This window comes from Perca fluviatilis, chromosome 24 (genome assembly GCF_010015445.1).
Source record: "Perca fluviatilis chromosome 24, GENO_Pfluv_1.0, whole genome shotgun sequence".
Taxonomy (NCBI): Eukaryota; Metazoa; Chordata; class Actinopteri; order Perciformes; family Percidae; genus Perca; species Perca fluviatilis.
The window spans coordinates 16486349-16506880 of NC_053135.1; the positions used below are offsets into that span (position 1 = coordinate 16486349).

Consider the following 20532-nt stretch of genomic DNA (forward strand, 5'->3'; position numbering starts at 1 on the left):
TGTTTCATTATATATATATATAATGAAACATGTATCACCTATTTTGTATAGGTGATATATATATAGAGATATATATATATATATATATATATATATATATATATATATATATATATATCCCTGTAAAAGTACTGCGGTAGTAGAGAGAATACTACAGACCAATGTGGTACGAGTATATATATACAGTGCCTTGCGAAAGTATTCGGCCCCCTTGAACTTTTCGACCTTTTGCCACATTTCAGGCTTCAAACATAGAGATATAAAACTGTAATTTTTTGTGAAGAATCAACAACAAGTGGGACACAATCATGAAGTGGAACGAAATTTATTGGATATTTCAAACTTTTTTAACAAATAAAAAACTGAAAAATTGGGCGTGCAAAATTATTCAGCCCCCTTAAGTTAATACTTTGTAGCGCCACCTTTTGCTGCGATTACAGCTGTAAGTCGCTTGGGGTATGTCTCTATCAGTTTTGCACATCGAGAGACTGACATTTTTGCCCATTCCTCCTTGCAAAACAGCTCGAGCTCAGTGAGGTTGGATGGAGAGCGTTTGTGAACAGCAGTTTTCAGTTCTTTCCACAGATTCAGGTCTGGACTTTGACTTGGCCATTCTAACACCTGGATATGTTTATTTGTGAACCATTTAATTGTAGATTTTGCTTTATGTTCTGGATCATTGTCTTGTTGGAAGACAAATCTCCATCCCAGTCTCAGGTCTTTTGCAGACTCCATCAGGTTTTCTTCCAGAATGGTCCTGTATTTGGCTCCATCCATCTTCCCATCAATTTTAACCATCTTCCCTGTCCCTGCTGAAGAAAAGAAGGCCCAAACCATGATGCTGCCACCACCATGTTTGACAGTGGGGATGGTGTGTTCAGGGTGATGAGCTGTGTTGCTTTTACGCCAAACATAACGTTTTGCATTGTTGCCAAAAAGTTCGATTTTGGTTTCATCTGACCAGAGCCCCTTCTTCCACATGTTTGGTGTGTCTCCCAGGTGGCTTGTGGCAAACTTTAAACGACACTTTTTATGGATATCTTTAAGAAATGGCTTTCTTCTTGCCACTCTTCCATAAAGGCCAGATTTGTGCAGTATACGACTGATTGTTGTCCTATGGACAGAGTCTCCCACCTCAGCTGTAGATCTCTGCAGTTCATCCAGAGTGATCATGGGCCTCTTGGCTGCATCTCTGATCAGTCTTCTCCTTGTACGAGCTGAAAGTTTAGAGGGACGGCCGGGTCTTCGTAGATTTGCAGTGGTCTGATACTCCTTCCATTTCAATATTATCGCTTGCACAGTGCTCCTTGGGATGTTTAAAGCTTGGGAAATATTTTTGTATCAAAATCCGGCTTTAAACTTCTCCACAACAGTATCGCGGACCAGCCTGGTGTGTTCCTTGTTCTTCATGATGCTTTCTGCGCTTTAAACGGACCTCTGAGACTATCACAGAGCAGGTGCATTTATACGGAGACTTGATTACACACAGGTGGATTCTATTTATCATCATTAGTCATTTAGGTCAACATTGGATCATTCAGAGATCCTCACTGAACTTCTGGAGAGAGTTTGCTGCACTGAAAGTAAAGGGGCTGAATAATTTTGCACGTCCAATTTTTCAGTTTTTTATTTGTTAAAAAAGTTTGAAATATCCAATAAATTTCGTTCCACTTCATGATTGTGTCCCACTTGTTGTTTATTCTTCACAAAAAATTACAGTTTTATATCTTTATGTTTGAAGCCTGAAATGTGGCAAAAGGTCGAAAAGTTCAAGGGGGCCGAATACTTTCGCAAGGCACTGTATAATATATATATTTACTGCATTTACCCATTATTTACAGTATCCAGGTAAGTTGATTCTCATTTTTTGATTCTCAAATTCTCATTTGCAACGACGACCTGTCACATTCATACCTGGAAGCTCCCCGGTATAAGCTCCCCGGTATATATATATATATATATATATATATATATATATATATATATATATACAGTATATATAAATTATATATCTCAATCATCAGTAACGAGTTGGCAGTTCCAAGGGTCTGCATCCATACAGTGCAGTACTGTCAATACAGTAAATATTCTTAAAGGTTGTACATGGGAGCATAAAAACAGTGTCTGATAAACAGTAGTACATTACAGTAAAGAATGATTATGAAATATTACAACCATAGATCATGTAGTCTAATTGGTTCATGCTCCACTCTAGTTGGTGACAATGAATCTTGTTAACTTGAAACTTTCATGATCTAAACATGGAATATTGTTTGTCTGTTTCCATACAACTATGTATTAAGAGTAATGAGACAGTTACTTATCATTTTGAGTAGTTGTATCAATTGATAGTTAGATCGTTGTAATGAAATGAATAGACAATCATCTGAAATGTAATGTGTGAATTGCTTTTTGAAATACTAGTACTTTGATGTTAAGTTGTGTCATATTGAACAGGTGATCTTTGTTAAATGAACAAATGATATCAGGATTATGTGTATTGTATCCAAGCAATTAAAAAAAGTGTTAGAGTTTTTTGATCATTGGTTTTGTGTTTAGAGTTTTGAAAAATGACGTCAAGGTTCTTAAATTAGTGCCAAAGTGATTGTAAAAAACTGTAAACACTTAAAATAATAATCTGAGCCTGTCAGCAGCAAAACGAGCACCTTTGTGAACATAAATACAAGCTGGACAATTGTCCCATTAACTTACATTGTAACTTGTTTCGCCGCTGCCGACTGTAGCGATCTCGCTTAATACTGGACCAATGTCAAAGATTGTTGTTCCCATCAGTCACTTAGACACAAAAACATTGAAAAAAAACGGTAGTTACCCTTTAAAGCAGGGGTGTCAAACTCAACACTAAGGGCCAAACTGGAAAAAGAGAATAACATCAAGGGCCAGACATGTATAGTTTATTGACATGCTTTTATTTAATCAAAAAAGTAAAATATCTTTGACTCAATTATTGCAATTCTCATATAGTCTACTCACTTATAATTTGGTCCACATAAATGCCTGAAAAAGTGAACAAAAAAGTTCCAAAGCCATCCGAGAATTTAGCAAATCAAGCAAAACAATGATTACATTTTCTAAGTAGACTACCACACAGCCGACTCACAACAACCTCTTTCACAGCCAGAATATGCAAACTCTCTGCTTCTGTGGCAATTTCTGAGTCTCAAAGTCGGCAAATTTGCCAAATTATGCTTTGAGCGTCGCGTAATTGCAAGTTGAACATTTTTTCCAAAAAGTTTTCCATGTTTTTGGTATGGCGCACTAGGTGGGCCAAAATGTATTGTGAACATCAATTGATATAGGGGCCGGATCAGAATGTGCGAGGGGCCGGATTTGGCCAGCGGGCCTTGAGTTTGACACATGTCCTTTAAAGGGTAGCTTTGTTTTCTTTTCAACCTGGGCCCTATTTTCCCATGTGTTTGTGTCTAAGTGACTGATTGGAACAACAATCTTTTAAATATGTCCAGTATTCGGCCAAACTGCTGCAGCTGCAAAAACAAGCTAAAATGTAACGTTAATGGGCAATTGCGCACCTTCAAACAGCACTTTTTAGTGGACGGAAATTGATGGTGAACATTTGCCCCGGAGGGTTACATCGCAGCCCGGTTCACGGCTGAATCCGACTAATCTGAAATAGGTACACATATGGCCACATTGACGGTGTTTGGGGTTTTAAGCCCCCAACGTTGCCTTCCAGGCCACTAAAAGTAAACATGTTTTTCTCCGTCTCATTTCTGGACATTCTGTGTTTTCCATCACACAGAAAGCAAGTGATTTTAACTTTTCTTAAAAATTTTCTGCATTTCAGATTCAGATACTTTTCTTTTTACTTCACGACATTTAATCAGTTAACAGTTTTTGGATTCCAAACATCAACATGTACCGTATATTTCATCATGTGTAACACAGATGTGGATGTTAAAGATCCTTCATGCTGCCAGGGTTAGAGGTTTAGTTAAAAAGATGAACCGAGATGTTGGAAAGCTGTTTCCTCTGCAGGAACTTCCTCTGACCTCGACCGCCGGGCTGTCTGGTCATCCTGACACGCTGCTGCTGATTGGGTCAGGGGATTATATGTTCCACTTCCTGTTTGCTGACTGGCATCTCTGAACTCGGCAACAAAAGGGATTAAGAAAGTATGACACGAATAGAAGCCGACAGAGAATACCAGACAAGATTAGGTTTCTTACTCATTTGGGTTTCAAACCAGCAACAGGACGATTTCTAAAGGCCTGCTACAGAGAAATACATTTGCGCTTTTATGTATTTGGTGTCAGACCCAAATGCAGAGACATTAGGCAGTGGTGAGCTTGAGGATTCAATAAACTATAATCCATACAACAAAAAGAGTCCTAAAGATATGAGGCAAATAAGTTTCAAACGATAAAGGAAGTCAAAAACAGGAATCACAAAAATACCAGGAGCACCAAGACCAACGGGGTAGACTAGACTAGACTAGACTAGACTACACACACACACACACACACACACACACACACACACACACACACACACACACACACACACACACACACACACACACAATACAATACAATGATCTGACACAAGACAAAGATAACACAGAGACTAAATACACAAGGAAACGAGGTGAAACAAGGAACAGGTGACACAAGGCCTCAGGAACAGGTGAAACACATCAGGGCGGTGCAGGCCATCACAAAGGCGGGAAAACACAAGGCAGGAAGTAAAAACAAGACAAGGGAGAAAAAACGGACTACCAAAATAAAACAGGAAACAGAAACATACACAACCATGACAGTTTTTCACATTAGTCGCTTAGACGATAGTCGTTGCTTAGTCGTTTTAAGCGACGCTCTACATAAAATAATATGACATGATTGTGGTGGCAAATTTTATTTTAACCATTTTGTTTAATGATTGTTTAATAACGCCACAAGATTTCGCCTCTTCATGTGTAGATTCAAAAGGCTCCAAGCGAAATAGTTGGCAACCGTGAACTTTCAGCCTAGTAGAGTTATTTAGTTTTACTAGCCAGAAGCTTCTCACATTGTTGTCTTTGGCTTAGATAGAAGTGGAGAAGGCCGATGACTGTTTACGACTACGTGAGAACTACGTAGGTTTCTGCCTCCTGAGATAAACTGTTGTTTAGGCTAATGTTAGGAACAGAGAGCAGAGGGGAAGATGAGACAATGGTGTGACTGTAATGATGTCCTCTTTTCAACTATGGCCATGCTAAGAGATATGTTTAGAGGGGTGGCTTAACAGAGGTTTTCACTATATGATGTGTGGATGTTTAGACTTTAGGTTAGAAGACTTTTTCAGACGTGCTGCGGTACTTGTGAAACTGTATTTCTCCATTTGCAAATGTAAATAAATACTCAAAGACCAAACTTTGGTTTAATTCTCAAACAGTCGTTATTCGTTTTCATTTTGATCATTGATATTTCTAAACGCTGCTGCTTTCAAGGAAAACTTCCACCACATGATGCAGTACTAATGTAATTTATTCTGAAATAGGCACAAATATGGCCACATTGACGAACATTCAAATTCTCTAACATGTATTCATTAGTGGTAAAAACAAAATATAATATTCTATAGTGGTAAAACTTTTAAGTTTGAAATAAGCCATTCTGCATAATGTGAACTTTTGAAATTTTAAGGACATTTTGTTGATAATACCTTTGTACTTTTACTTAAGTAACATTTCAGGAGTATTTCAAAACTTTGAAGTAGCTGAATAATCTTAAATGAGCTCAGAGTGTTAATGGATTCTGGTCTCGAAACTCTAAACTCTGACTGCTGCTTTAACACAATGACAAAAACATGAGGGACACAAAAAAATATTCAAATAAAAGTAAATGTTTTTCTGCGTCTGATTTCTGGACATTCTGTGTTTTCCATCACGCAGAAAAGAGATTTAAGTTCTCTACTCGTGTTTGATGTTGAGACGCGGCATTTCCCATTATTGCACAACTTTCTGCATTTCAGATTTAAATATTGTCTCATCAGTTTTTTTTTTTTTTTTATTCCAAACATGAACATGTATATCATCATGTGTAACACAGATGTGAATGTTAAAGATCCTTCATGCTCTCAGGGTCAGAGGTTTAGTTAAAAAGATTAACTGAGATTTTGGAAAGCTTCCAAGTCAGTTTCCTCTGACCTTGACCGCCGGGCTGTCAGGTCATCGTGACACGCCGCTGCTGATTGGTCAGGGGAACAATGTTCCACTTCCTGTTTGCTGACTGACATCTCTGAACTCAGCAAGGGATTAAGAAATATTGTGAAATCTTTAGTTTCAGAGCAGGCCTCTGTGCGCCAGGCTTTGAAGCAAATTGAACGTAATCTCTCTCCCTTATTACATTTTTCATACTTTTTTTTTCCAATTGCTAAAACACAATTTTGCAAACTAGGCTGGTTTTCATCAAAATACTTAACACAATTCAAAAACCACACACCCAAACTGCAAAATACCTCATATATATCCAGCAAAATGAAGCACTGCAACCAAAACTACATATAGCATTATCAAAATCAAACTTTTGCACCAAATGGCACATACTTCACTCATGTTAACAGATTTTTGTCTAACCAACTACACAATGTTGGGCATAATACAAAGCACTTGCATCTTTAGTATGCTTTGCCATAATACTAAAATAGTTCAAATTGTAGAAATTTTTTTGTATTTTTCACCAAACAAGTCAAGTGCACGGCAGATATATTACAAAAATAACAAAAATATGCTCACAAAAAACAGTAAACTGAACTGAAACTTGTTATTTCCTGTGCAGAGAACCGCGTTCAGTGCATTTAAGAAGTGCCATTTTGAATTGTAATGTGTGTAAAGCAGAAAATCTGTTTTGGAGACTTTTGGAGACTTGGGAATAGCTTTTGCTCTCTGTGTGTCAGTTTAAATAATTGTGCTATGCATGTCATTTTAGTGTGTTTCAGCAATTGGGAAAAACTTTTAAAGATGGCTACGTCGTGCATCACACGTAAGTAAACATTGTGGTTATCTACAATTTTAAGCACTTTTGTCTTTGTTGTAACCAAATGAAGAAGTCGTACACATAGCACTGTATACTGCTACCTATAGGCATGTCGCTACAGTCTTATTATGAGTTAAATACCGCCTAATTAGTTATTTTGTAGCTTGTGCAGCTGAAATTGGCTAGAGACGCTCGGTTGCTATATGACAACAATGGCTTTAAGCCGAGTCTTGAGCAGAAAGCAGAGCAGTAGCCTAACGTTAACGTTAATCAAAACGTAATTTTCATGTATCAAACTGTGAAATATATGTGTGTAATATGTCAATAACTGGGTGAATAGAATCCTAAATGTTACTAAAAATGTTACAAAAATCCGTCTTTTCTCCGACTCGTAGTATTGTGTGACAAAAAGAACGCAACAACCCGCGGTTATTCGTTTTTCGACACGGATGTGACGTCACGCTCGAGCTACTAGTCGCGATTACAAGACAAAAAGAACGCACCACTAGTTTGACCATTATGGTCGGTATCCACAGCATTTCATTATTCCAGCTTCATGTTGACTTTTACAACCAGTTCTCAGCAGTTATTCCTCATAATCAGCTACCAAAATAAAGCGGGGGGACGGGTCAGGAGCAGAGAAGCTTTAAACGCCTTCAGACAGACCTTGGGAAACGAAGGGAGGCAGATGTGCATCCTTACTGCTGTTGTTTTTAAACACAAGTTTGAATATAATGCCGTCAGTTGAAAGCGGAACGAAAAGCGCCCGCACTTCCACTGTAGGAACTTAAACAGTGTGACACCCAGCGGAAGTAAACAACACAAGCGCCCCGTAGCGTTAGCTGAATGCTCGTGTTGAGTGAGCTGGATAAGACCGTATTGTAGTCGTGGTGCAGCTAATTCTTTCGGCTGTAATTAAGCAGCAATGTCTTCAGTTGGGTATTTGAGAGAGTTTGTCAACGAGCGGCTAACTGCTGCTGCTGAAGAAATATTCCGAGTTTTTGAAAAGACTATCGCCGAGTACGAGGAGGAGATCCATCGTCAGCGCAGACTGTTGGATATCGTTTGGAAACCCGACATAAGGTTACACAGGATAGGTGTGTATGCACTTTATTGTTGTATTTATGGTTACAAAAGCAGATTTCCAGGTTAGGGGGATACAGCCCTCAAAACTAACATGAAAAAAAACGTAGTCATATTTTCATATTGTGTTGTTGTTAAACTTTATAAAAAAAAAACGTGGTTAAAGAGCGGTGATGTTAAATCACCTGTTTTACGTATCCTAAGGTGCCGTCTATGCGCTGGATTTGTTCTTAGCAGGGGGTTTAGCTGGCGAACATTAGTCATATTTTCTTTGTAAAGAATACAGGGAGTGTTAAACCTTGCTTCAGTTTAGGCTTGTAAAGCTACAGTCCTAACCAAACTTTGGCCAAGAAAAGCAAAGGTGGAGTTTTCTTCATATCACCAACCTTGACATTTCTGCAACACAGTAATGGTCATACAGAGAGAAAATATGATCTGAGATGCACGTTTCAAAATGTGACAAGCAGGCACAACTGTGGTCTCTCTGCCCTGATGACTGACTGACAGGCTGAGCTTGTAAGACAAGGCACTTTTATTAATGTTAGTGTTACCAGAATTTTTTAATTTTGATAACTGTTTTGATTCACAATTAAGGTGGAAAATAAAAGCTTTGTGTTTTAATGTATTTTTGTTGATGATGAAATGGATTTTAAAACATGGTATTGAAAAAAGTATCGTTAGGAACTGGCATCGAGACTGAGTTATTGAAATTGGCACCGGATCGAAAGATTTTGAACGATGCCCAGCCCTAGTCACAGCATAAAGAAACGCCAAGTTGGCAACAACAGTGTTGTCCTTAAAAGGTAGTCTTTAGCCGTTTCTAAAAATCAAGGATCCTTGCTGGGTAGGACTGGTCCTTCCAAGTCAGGTCCTTCAGAGGCTAGACTAGGCACCTCCTTAGCATTCGGACAACACGTAAATGGAACAGGCTAGCAAGTGCACGTCATTGCGTGCTTGCGTCACTGAAAATGTTTGGCCTTCACTTCCACGCTGCATTTCAAAACACTGGACGAAATTGATGTGGAACTGTGCTGTTCAATTTTTTTGTTGAGATGGAGAAGGTGAATCAGTGTCAGTCTGCTTGCAGGAGGAGAATATTCTGTCGGCAACTTTGCCCGCAACGTGCGAAGGTAGGTAACGTTACCGGCACTGATAGGATATAATGTAAGCAATAGTCGTTTTCTCTTATTTATCCCATGTCAATAAATTAAAAACTCGTGGGAGTTCATGTTTGTAGTTGGCATAACATTTACCGGTAAGGAGAATTGCATTAATTAATCTTAATTACATTAAGCTTACAGTAGTAACAGTTTACATTAGCTTGTAGTTTACTGCATACATGTAACATTAGCTCATTGTCCTGTAGCTTCTAGCTTTCAAACAAATGCAGTGCAAAATATGATCAGCAACTACAACAAGGTAAACGCTACCAGCTAATGAGCTACCACAGGCAGTATATACTGTCCTTGTAATGAGTTGCTTCTTCAAAACTCGACAGTTAGCTAACAGTATAAAGTTCTCCAAAAAAACACAAGGCATAACTTTTCTTGGGGTTCGATGAAGAAACTTTCCTTTCCTTATTGTACTGTAAAACTGTAACAAAGAGCAAAAGACAAACAGAAATGAGATGAAACTAATACAGATATCCAAATATAGTGCAAACCGACAACTTATAGCAACAGAAAGTGCTGAGTCACAACTAATAGCCATGCTAACTATCAATTTAGTGATTTGACATTAGAAAACTCCAATAAACCAAAGATATGCCAAGTACTATTACTTCTAACATTTTTTTGTAACATATACAGTATTTACGGACAACAATGTAAGAAGAAAAAATGCAGCAGGAGAAAACAGCACTGGCACCCTGCTCTGCAGCACACTCAATTAACATCTGATGGAAATTTACAAATGAAGTGAAACTTAAACCAAAGCCACTGCTGCTGGTCAGCCAAAAGGGGGCGCTGCTTTACACACAATTATGTTAAAAACCAAACTCTTTCTTAATTTACTTTAGAGAGGTCAGAACAATGATATGCAGTAAACTGCAAGTGAGAAAGGTTAAATAGTACTGTAAACACAAGCTGCAAGGCTACAACAAACAAGTCATAATAACACCATTGATAAACACCCACTAACACAGTAAAGGTAGGTGTAAGTGTGTTAAATGGTCAACAGTTGTCAGTTAAGACCATGATGAAGAAACTACACCACTACACAGTTACATGAAGTACCTTCATGTTACAGTATGCTTAAATATACTTGGGCATACAAAAAAAATTGTTTGGTTCTGGTTGGTTGTCAGTCGAGGTCATGGGTCGATTATGGAATTTATTTTTTATTTAAATTTTTTTCGAAGTGGCAGCAAGGCATAGGTAGGAATTATAATTTTTTTCCTTTACAGTAGCGATGGATACTAAATTTTTTCATAACATAGCCTACCTGTTACTACATGTACAGTTGTCGCTTAGTAAATTGAAAACATGGTGAGGCGCCATTCACGTGCATATTAAGTAGCCACGTGTATCTGTTTTGGTCTTATACATCCACAGGTTTACCGCTCCAGCGCAGAGGATGGTTCATTTAGACAGCAGCTAAGTTTACAACAGTTTTTCCAAAATTCAAGATTCGTCGCTGTTCAGAATCCCGTCTATCTTCCATAATGTAGCTTGTATCCAAATTGTGTTGTGAAGTTGTCATTAGCTTCACTGCTGTTAGCCACCTCCATTGAGCCACAGGGACAGCACTCTAAAGGGGGTTTACCTTTCATTTGGTCGTGTTTGTTAGCTACGTTGCCATTCTCTTAAACGACATTAATCACAACATATAGTTCATGAGTGGTTTCATCTGCCCTGTTTAACTTGTTGAAGCTCCCCGGCGGCGCTGTAGCTGGCCGGTGAGGGCTGCTTGAAGGCGCCGTCCGTGCCGTCCTCACGCTGATACTGCTGCCGTCATACTGGACACGGCAACTTTAAGTGCAGCTGAGGAGACATCGGGTCCTCTTCCAGCATTGCTGGAGGACAACAGGCATCTTGCATCGCAAGAGTGCTGTACAAAAATGTAATTATAGTTCGCCTCAAACTTTGTATTTGTGTATTTATTTAATTCGTATAATTTCTTCCCCAAGCTCATAAAATAAATTTGGGTCGCACATAAATTGACAGGGTCAAAAGTACGGAGACAAGTCCTTTGTCTGAAGCGTTTAGAAGGTAATTTGTAATTTTCACCAGTGCTCTCTCTGTGCTTTGATGCACTCTAAATCCTGACCAAAAATTCTCAAATAAATTCTTATGTAGAAAGTCACATAAATGATTAGCACCTACCTTTTCAATGATCTTGGAGAGAAAGGGAAGAATTTATGTAGGTTTATAGTAGGCTGAAACCTCTGGCTCGAGGGTGTGTTTTTTTTAAGAAGAGGTTTTATCACAGCTACTTTAAATGACTGTGGTACATAACCTGTTAATAAAGACATTTTGATCATATCTATTAACAAAGTGTTATCCGAGGGTAAAGCTTCTTTAGCCCACATCATTTGCTGGGCACCACCCCGACAGCCAGTGGTGGAATGATGACATGCGGCTGTACATGTCATCGCTGCGCTGATCAAGTTTGGCAGGGGTCCAGAGAAAACTACTATGAGTCCGTCATAGTCTTTGCATATGCACACACTGACTCACCATTCATTTGAGTAATCTCCGATTTGGATAATCGGGTATTATTGCCACCGGCTTGAATAACAATCTTACTGTATTTTACTTTAATGTAAATATTGTTATAAACACTGAGTTATATGAAAAGGTCAGAGGTCATGATTGTTCCCATAAAAAGGTACATCTGGACGGTACCGTTTTTATTTTTTTTTTGGGGGGGGGGCGAAGGGGGTAAATCCTCTCGGTGGACTCTTTTCAGTGCAGTACAGTGCATGTGTCAACATGTCCCTGTATCAAACAGAGTTGAATATGCAAACTGTTACACCCCTCGTAGGCATGAAGTCAGTTTTCCTCATTGTGTGTGTGTTTGTGTTTCCTGCAGACGTCCAGCACCTGTTGGTTGTTAAAGAAGAATTTCCCCTTGAGCAGCAGGAGTGGAGCTCCAGTGTGGACCAGGATCAGCCAGAGCCCCCACATATTAGAGAGAAACTATGGACCACTCAGGAGGGAGAGCAGCTTCAAGAGCTGGAGGAGGCTGACCAGCTGATCACCAATTTCCCATTTACTCTTGTCCCTGCAAAGAAGGAAGATAATGTAGAGAAACCTCAGTTCTTACAGCTTCATCAAGGACAAACTGAACAAATTAAAACAGAAGCTGATGGAGAGGACTGTGGAGGACCAGAACAAGCCATGAACTCAGATCAACATTTACACCCAGATACTGATGACAAGTCTGGAGACTCTTCCGAATCTAAGAATAATGGCAGTGATTCTTGGAAAGAGAGCAATGGATGTCTGTCAAGTTTAAACTCTCTGAAACATAAAGTTTCTCAGAGTGATGAAGCATCAAACAACAATCACCTGACGGTCCACAGAAGTCATACAGGAGAGGAACATTTTACAGAAGGAGGCAGTCTGAGCCAACACACAATGGTTCATACAGGGCTACACATGGGGGTAAATCAGCAGGACCCGGAGCCACCACACATTAAAGAGGAACAGGAGGAACTCCGGATCAGTCAGGACAGAGAGCAGCTTCAAGGGCGGGAGGGGGCTGATATCACCAAGTTCCCAATAACTCTTGTCTCTGTGAAGAGTGAAGATGATGAAGCGAGACCTCCGTTCTCACAGATTAATCAAAGACAAACTGAACAGATGAAAACAGAAGCTGACGGGGAGGACTGTGAAGGACCAGAACCAGCCATGAACTCAGATCCAGATACACATTTACAACCAGATAATGATGACGAGACTGGAGACTCTTCTGAACCTGAGACTGATAACAATGCTGATTGGAAGGAGACCAAAGAACCTCAGTCAGGTTTAAACTCTATGAAAAATAATGAAGTCCCTATCAGTGATTCGAGATTTAGTGCTGGTGAGAATCCATTTAGCTGCTCTGAGTGTGGGAAAAGATTTGGCCGCAAGACAAGTCTGAAGAGACATATGATAACTCATACAGGAGAGAAACCATTTAGCTGCTCAGTCTGTAATAAAGCTTTTACGGACAGTAGACATTTAAAGAGTCACATGAGAAGTCACACAGGAGAGAAACCATTTAGCTGCTCAGTCTGTAACAGAGCTTTTACAGTGAGTGGAAGCTTAAAGGCACACATGAGAATCCACACAGGAGAAAAAACATTTAGCTGCTCAGTCTGTAAGAAAGCTTTTACAGAAAAAAAAAAAAAAAAAAAAAAAAAAAAAAAAAAAAAAAAAAAAAAAAAAAAAAAAAAAAAAAAAAAAAAAAAAAAAAAAAAAAACCAAAAAAAAAAAAAAAAATATTTAAAAATTTTAAAAAAAACAGAAAGGGGGTTTACATAGACACATGATAACCCACACAGGAGAGAAACTATTAAGCAGTGTGGAGTGAAGCTCCAGTCTACAAGGAGAGCAGAGAACCTCCGTCAGGGTTAAACCCTCTGAAAATGAATGAATTATCTAAAGGTGATATGAGCTGTAATAATCTGTGGCTCCTTAAAAAGACATAAAAGCCTAAAATCCCATAATTTTAAATGTAAGCTTTAAAACATCTGTCATTACAGGCTTATAAATTGATTTGATTATAAAGGTAATGTTACTGTTGAGCTCTTTGATACTCCAAAGATTAACTTGTCAGTTGTTGCAACTTAATGTGGACTTGGAAATGAAACAAAAAAATCAGTGTAACCCCAGCCCTCTGCAAAATGGCAGCTGATTTGTAGTCACAAGGATCAGCCACACAACTCAGTCTCCCAGCATACAGTCTGTGTTTTTGTTCCGGTGCTGCCTGCTGTTATATAGAGTATGCCAGTTTGAAGAGATGGGTTTAGACAGGATTTGAATGTGGGGAGAAAGACAGTGGATTGGCGACCAGATTAAATTAAGATAACAAACTGACAATGAGGCACTGCTGGGATTTGAACCCAGGATCTCCTGTTTATGAGACCGGCTCTTCAACCACTAAGCTACAGCGCCTCCTCCAGCTTGACAAGAATACAGTGAGTGAACAGGGATGTGGACAATAGATGTTATAAAAAACACACTGCTTTGCAAATGTTTTTTCAGAAGGGAAATGGATTGAACACATTTGTTAATGCTTTTAAACGATTTTAGTGAGAAACCCTGAATGCAAACATATCTTTTGTTAGTTAAAGGGGCGCTATGCAGTTTTGGCCATTTCTTCTCTGTTTTCTCACTTTTTGCTCGCAGCTTTCTCTACAGAACTCCCCTTACAGCTTCAGAATAGATATTTGGCAGCCCCTATGTTTACTTGTGTCTGACTCCTCGCTCGGTCAGTCTGCTGTTTACTCTTTCTCTGTTCCTCCGACAGTGCTTTCCTAGCTTTCTGCTTCTTTTCTGCCGGCTCAGCCATGATGATAGTGTGAAAAACTCCATCGCTACCTTGTTAGCCGGTTCCTGAATAGGTGTAAGTGTGCAGATCGAGCCGCAGGCTCCAGCTACTTTCAATATGTGAAAACCTATGGTTATCCTTGTATTACATTACACTGTAGGGCCATGTAGCTAATAAGTAGCCTGTAACAAATATAAAATCAGAAAGATTTATCACATGCACACACCAGTTCTGTTTAGACTACTTAATCCTATTGTATTTGTTATTTCCCCAGTTGTAACCTGGTTTCATTTGTGCAGCCTTATTGATGTGATATGTGAGAGTAAGTGGATTTTATAGGACTGCTTAGCTAATCAAATAAAAATGATGGATCTCCTAACTGGCACTGTATTGTGTGTTGTAACGTAACTCGCTGTTTTTGCTGATGCTGAATCATCTTTAGCATACAATACATTCATTACAAATGTAACTTTAAGTGAAACGTGTGTTTAAACTACACCTGGGGAAACTCACTTCACCTTCAGAGGCTCGGGGTGGGGGGGGGCAGCTCAGTCGCTCCAGCCGGGTTGCAGGCCCACCGCACGGCAGCTGACTCGCTGTGTGTGAGCCAGACTGAGCGAACGCCGCTCTGTACGTTCGAATCAGGGACGTAGCTAAGTATTTGATTACATTTAAAATAAAAAATAAAATTGTTCATTTTTGGTAAATGTATTGTTTAGTTCACTGTTTTGAGAAGCTTGTGGACATAGTGGTGGTTTGTTTTTACAAGTACAGTTTTTGGATCACCAAAGTTAGGGGGGCAGCTGGGGGGGTAAGGCTCTAGAGTGCCACCTCCCCCCCGTAGATCCGCCCCTGGTTGGTACATCTGGCTGAGGCCTGGTTACCAATATTATTTTTTTTTATGAACTTCAGTCTCACTTTAAATGTGTTTGAATAGCTAGTTCTAGAAGTAATAAGTTAAAATGAAGTAAGTTATTAATGGCAAGCAGTTTCAGGACTGTCTTTCCTCAAGAGCAAATAAATAGAGAAACTTTTTGGAATAATTTCACCATTGACTGCCTTGGTTTCAGTAATGATAATTGTAATACTACTAGTAGATTTTACAGACACAGATACAGGAAACTAATTCCGAATTGCCCGCTGTAAAAACTGAACTTATTTTACAGCTGTGATGGCCGAGTGGTTAAGGCGTTGGATTTGAAATCCAATGGGGTCTCCCCGCGCAGGTTCAAACCCTGCTCACAGCGATTTCTAACTACAGAAACAGCAAAGCTCGGTTTTGATTTGAGAGGCATGGTTACAGCATCGTTGCAGCACCCGATGGTTCTAATTCTCACTGGTCAGTCTCCGCTTGTTTGTTACTTTGTGACTCACTCAGTGAGCAGAGAGTGAGCAGAGAGACAGTCCGAAACAGGTGATAGGAACTTCCCGAACCCCAGAGTCATTGCAATCTGGCAGACCACTTGAGAATTATCGAGCCCTCGACGACCCGCGAGCTCCCACGTGAGTCAGTGGGCTGCGTTGCCATGAGTGTGTGGCGACACGAGAGCTGACAGAACAGAGGAGGTAGTATTCTAGATGAAGCCCACCTCAAAAACACCGACAACACCACCCTGGGAATTTCACCCAGAGAATGATATCACTTACTAATGAATGATTTTTACTTCCAATTGCAAGATTATTGATATATTTAAAGTGCCCATATTATGAAAAAATCACTTTTTCTGGGATTTGGGGTGTTCTTTTGTGTCTCTGGTGCTTCCACACACATACAAACTTTGAAAAAAATCCATCCATGCTGTTTTGAGTGAGATACGTTTTCTGAATGTGTCCTGCTTTCAGTCTCCTAGTGAGCTGTGACGTCACAGTCCAAAATGAGCTGGCTAACCACAACCGTTAGCTCGTTAGCATGCTAACCGTTAGCGTTAGCATGCTAACGCTAATGCTAACGCTAGCATGCTACGTCGTTCTCAATAGCAAAGCACTGCTACAACACACACAAGTTCACCATAATCTACAAAAGAACTACTTACATGTGTGCCCTCATTTAGAAGTCTCCCAGCTAATCCTGCTTTGTAACTGACCAAAGTTGGAGAAACAGGCTTTCTTTTACTGTCTCTAGAGTTAGCTAGCTGACATGATCTACAACTGAGCTACTGAGCATGTGCGAGTGCAATCAAAGATAGTACAGAAGAAGAAGATGAAAAGAGGTCTCACTCTGTAGCTAAAACAGAAACCAGGTGAAAAGAGGATCTGCAGCAGTGAGAGAGAGCTGTGCAGTACAACAACAATATGGTGTTTTTTGAAAATTAAACCATGTAAACCTATTCTGGTACAACCTTAAAATACAGTTATGAACCTGAAAAAATGAGCATAATATGGGCGCTTTACGGTCACACAGGTCAGTATATAAAAAGACACCAAAGACGAGGTTCAACTTTCAAAAGAAGACATTTTTATTTCAATAAAAATCAATAAAGTTAAAATCAATCAATTTAAAACACATTCACGCCAAAAAGGGGGAAAAATAATTAGGGCTGAGGCTTACCAGTGGAGGGGCTGAAGGGAACGAGGACGGTAAAGGATCACAGGGAAAGTCACCCGTGAACACGCAAACAAAGACAGTGAACACAGCCCCGAATACTAGCGTTGTAAGCTAATCAGTGGTCCACGCTAGCTTCTTTCAAGCTACAAACCCCTTCGATTAGCATGAAAACATGTCCCAGAGAACGATCGAGTGGGTACACATATGTTATTAACCCCTAGGTTCATTTTGCACCGGAATTGTCCTTTAAAATCAATTAAAATGAGATCCACCTTTACCAGCTGCAACATTTAGGTTTTAAATGCATAAGTGGCCTAATTATATATTATTTTGAAATGGAAGTGTACTGTTGTAAAATTTGGTATTTTGTGTTTGTTACAATAACATTTACTAAAGATTTAAAGATTAAGGCAAGACATATGCACATATACTTGTAAATATTCATCTACTTTAATAGTAAGGTACCCTAGTTTTTTTTCTGAATAACAGGTTTACGTCCCTCTCATGTTATTGTAAGAACTCTGGCAACTCAAGTGTTCTGCATGTATTAAATGAAGCTAGTCATGGGTTAACATAATGACTACTTTAATTTCTCACTGTCTCTCCTCGCTCGCGCTCTCTCTCTCTCTCTCTCTCTCTCTCCCTGAAATCTTACTGTTTTTGCACTGTAAAAAACACAAAGAATTTTACAGCTGCGATGGCCGAGTGGTTAAGACACAGAACTTGAAATCCAGTGGGGTTTCACCGCCTGGTTCAAATCCTGCTCACAGTGATTTGAAGCCCCCAACATCATCAAGATTTTCTGAGAATTAATTTTGAGCTCTTGAATTAAGCTTTGATTTCAGAATTGGTTGCCGTGCAGAGAAATTCTTCCAAACTAATAGTACAACAATTAAATCGGCGTAAGCCTCTCCTACCCCTGTTTTAGGTCATACGCACGTTTCATAAATGAGGGCCGGTGTGTTTGATTGCAGGAGTGGAGCCAGCTGTGAGGGAGTCAGGAGTCCAGCTGCATGTCGTCAGCAATCAGCCTCTGCTTTCTACTGTACACCTGCTTTCTCCTGCAACTCGGTGTCAGGTCGGAGACAAGACTTTGCTGTCAGTCATCGTTTCTTCTTCGTTGTATATCATTCACTAAACCATGTCTCTAATGTCAGTAATCAGCTGGGGAAGTTTCCTGCTCATATCTGTTTGTTAAAGTCTTTAACTTAAGGTGGATTTTCCCAAAGAAGTTTCCCTTCCTCCGGGATCATTCGCTTCAGCCTACAATACAATACAATGCATTTAATAAATGTAAACATGGAGGTTTCTCAGTTAATCTGCACCCTTTTTGGGCATCTTGTGACGCAATTTCCGCGGTGGCATAACCAACGGACAAATTAAATTAAGATAACAAACTGATAATGAGGCACTGCTGGGATTTGAACCCAGGATCTCCTGTTTACGAGACAGGCACTTTAACCACTAAGCTACAGCGCCTCCTACAGGCTGATCTCTCTTGCAAGAATACAATGAGTGAACAGGGATGTGGACAATAGAACACTGCTTTGCAAATGTTTTTTAAGAAGGGAAATGGATTGAACCCATTTGTTAATGCTTTTAAAAGATTTTAATGAGAAACCCTGAATGCAAACACATCTTTTGTTAGTTAAAGGGGCGCTATGCAGTTTTGGCCATTTCTTGTGAGCCGCCAGCCGAAAGTTGCAAGAGTGTTTTTTCCGCTCACAGGCGCTAGGGGGAAGCGTCTTCCAGGCTCTTCCTCAAAGAGTAGACAAGAAATAATTTAATATAATCAATTTATTAATTATCATTACAACAGCATCATTAAACCATATGAACAGAAATGGTTGACGGATAAACTATGTGTGTATAAAAGCCTATACTTGCATTGCTCTGATTTCATGTGTTATAATGTCATTCTTTTTTATCTTTTTCATTTGCAATCAGAGTAGTGTAATGTGTAGTATGGGGATTGGGTAAACATGTGAATGAAATGCAAGCAGAAGTAATCTCTGCAACAACAAGGTGCTGCTGGGATATTAACCCAGGATCTCCTGTTTACTAGACAGGTACTTTAACCAACTAAGCCACAGCTTATACAAGGTGTAAGACAATGGAAGGTTTAATATTACAGAAAAAAGGTGTTTTTAAAAGAGGGATTCTCTGAGTTCAGGACAAATGGAAAAAAGTTGACACAAAGGACTGTTGAGGCTGCTCTTTAACATGTTACAATCTTGAACCACATCGTAAAATTCTAGAACTTCAACCTGACAATGTAATACTACATTTTAAAATTCTAGATATGTAATTAACACTCTAGAACAGCAACTTAACAGTCTAGAATATCTAGCACATCTTAACTTAACATTCTAAAACTGTAACGTTACACTCTTGAACCGCATGTTAAAACTCTAGAACATTAACCTGACATTCTAATACTACAACTTAAAATTCTAGAACTGGTATTAACATTCTAGAAGTGCAATCGCTCTGGTTTAGTGAGGTATTACAACACCTGACTGACCAGTTAACTAACATGGAGGGAAATATCCAGAATAGCTTATCACTGCTCTTGGGGCCTTTAACACTGCAAACCTCAACACAGCAATTTAACACTCTAGAATATCTAGCACATCTTAACTTAACATTCTTAACATTCTAGAATTGTAACGTTACACTCTTGAACCACATCTTAAAATTCTATTAACCTGACTCTAATACTACAACTTAAAATTCTAGAACTGGTATTAACATTCTAGAAGTGCAATCGCTCTGGAATTATTTTCCAAAGTCTGAGAACAGTCCCCCTCTTCCCGGCCGGATTAATAAGATTCTGGAAGGGCTACAAAGACAGAAGAACTCTTTAGGAAGGACTACCTGTCGGCTAACGAGCTACAGCTACGACGAGACGATGGGTCCAAAGTTAGCGAAGCAACTAAACTCTCAGGACTCAGGACTGGGTTAGTGAGGTATTACAACACCTGAATGAGCAGTTAACTAACATGGAGGGAAATATCCAGAATAGCTTATCACTGCTCTTGGGACTTCAAAACTGCAAACCTCAGCACAATCTTCGATATGTTACAATGTATCAATCAGCCAGTACATTATACAGCTCATACAAGGCGTAAGACAATGGAAGGTTTAATGTTACAGGAATAAGCACGGAGGTGCTGTGGCTTAGTTGGTGAAAGTGCCTGTCTAGTAAACAGGAGATCCTGGGTTCAAATCCCAGCAGCACCTTGTTGTTGCAGAAATTACCACTCTTTGCATTCCATCTGCACGTTTACCCTATCACCATGCTACACAGTATGGTACAAGTATGCTACCCTGGTAGAAAATGGAAAAAAGTTGACACAAAGGACTGTTGAGGCTGCTCTTTAACATGTTACAATCTTGAACCACATCGTAAAATTCTAGAACTTCAAC

At 39.4% G+C, this 20532-nt stretch overlaps 3 protein-coding genes, 1 long non-coding RNA gene and 4 other non-coding genes across 9 annotated transcripts in view; 4 read left to right on the top strand and 4 right to left on the bottom strand.

The window, feature by feature from the left end:
• LOC120554234 (zinc finger protein 501-like) overlaps positions 1-20532 on the top strand; it is a 223975-nt gene that overhangs the window by 97652 nt on the left and 105791 nt on the right. The gene's annotated exons all lie outside the window — the stretch shown is intronic.
• The window catches only part of LOC120554212 (gastrula zinc finger protein XlCGF57.1-like), a 443376-nt gene that overhangs the window by 75589 nt on the left and 347255 nt on the right, over positions 1-20532 (bottom strand). The gene's annotated exons all lie outside the window — the stretch shown is intronic.
• LOC120554222 (zinc finger protein 26-like) lies at positions 7784-14937 on the top strand. Its single transcript, XM_039792974.1, has 3 exons — positions 7784-8092; positions 12111-13399; positions 13527-14937. The coding sequence occupies exons 1-3, from the start codon at positions 7921-7923 to the stop codon at positions 13596-13598; spliced, it is 1533 nt and encodes a 510-aa protein (XP_039648908.1). The 5' UTR covers positions 7784-7920; the 3' UTR covers positions 13599-14937.
• Positions 14110-14182, bottom strand: trnam-cau. Its single transcript has one exon. It is a non-coding gene; the product is annotated as a tRNA-Met (tRNA).
• On the top strand, positions 15724-15805 carry trnas-uga. The gene has a single exon. It is a non-coding gene; the product is annotated as a tRNA-Ser (tRNA).
• On the bottom strand, positions 18510-18582 carry trnat-cgu. Its single transcript has one exon. It is a non-coding gene; the product is annotated as a tRNA-Thr (tRNA).
• LOC120554287 lies at positions 19243-20283 on the bottom strand. Its single transcript, XR_005638360.1, has 3 exons — positions 20054-20283; positions 19812-19817; positions 19243-19266 (listed from the first exon to the last, which is right to left on the bottom strand). It is a non-coding gene; the product is annotated as an uncharacterized LOC120554287 (long non-coding RNA).
• Positions 20273-20346, top strand: trnat-agu. Its single transcript has one exon. It is a non-coding gene; the product is annotated as a tRNA-Thr (tRNA).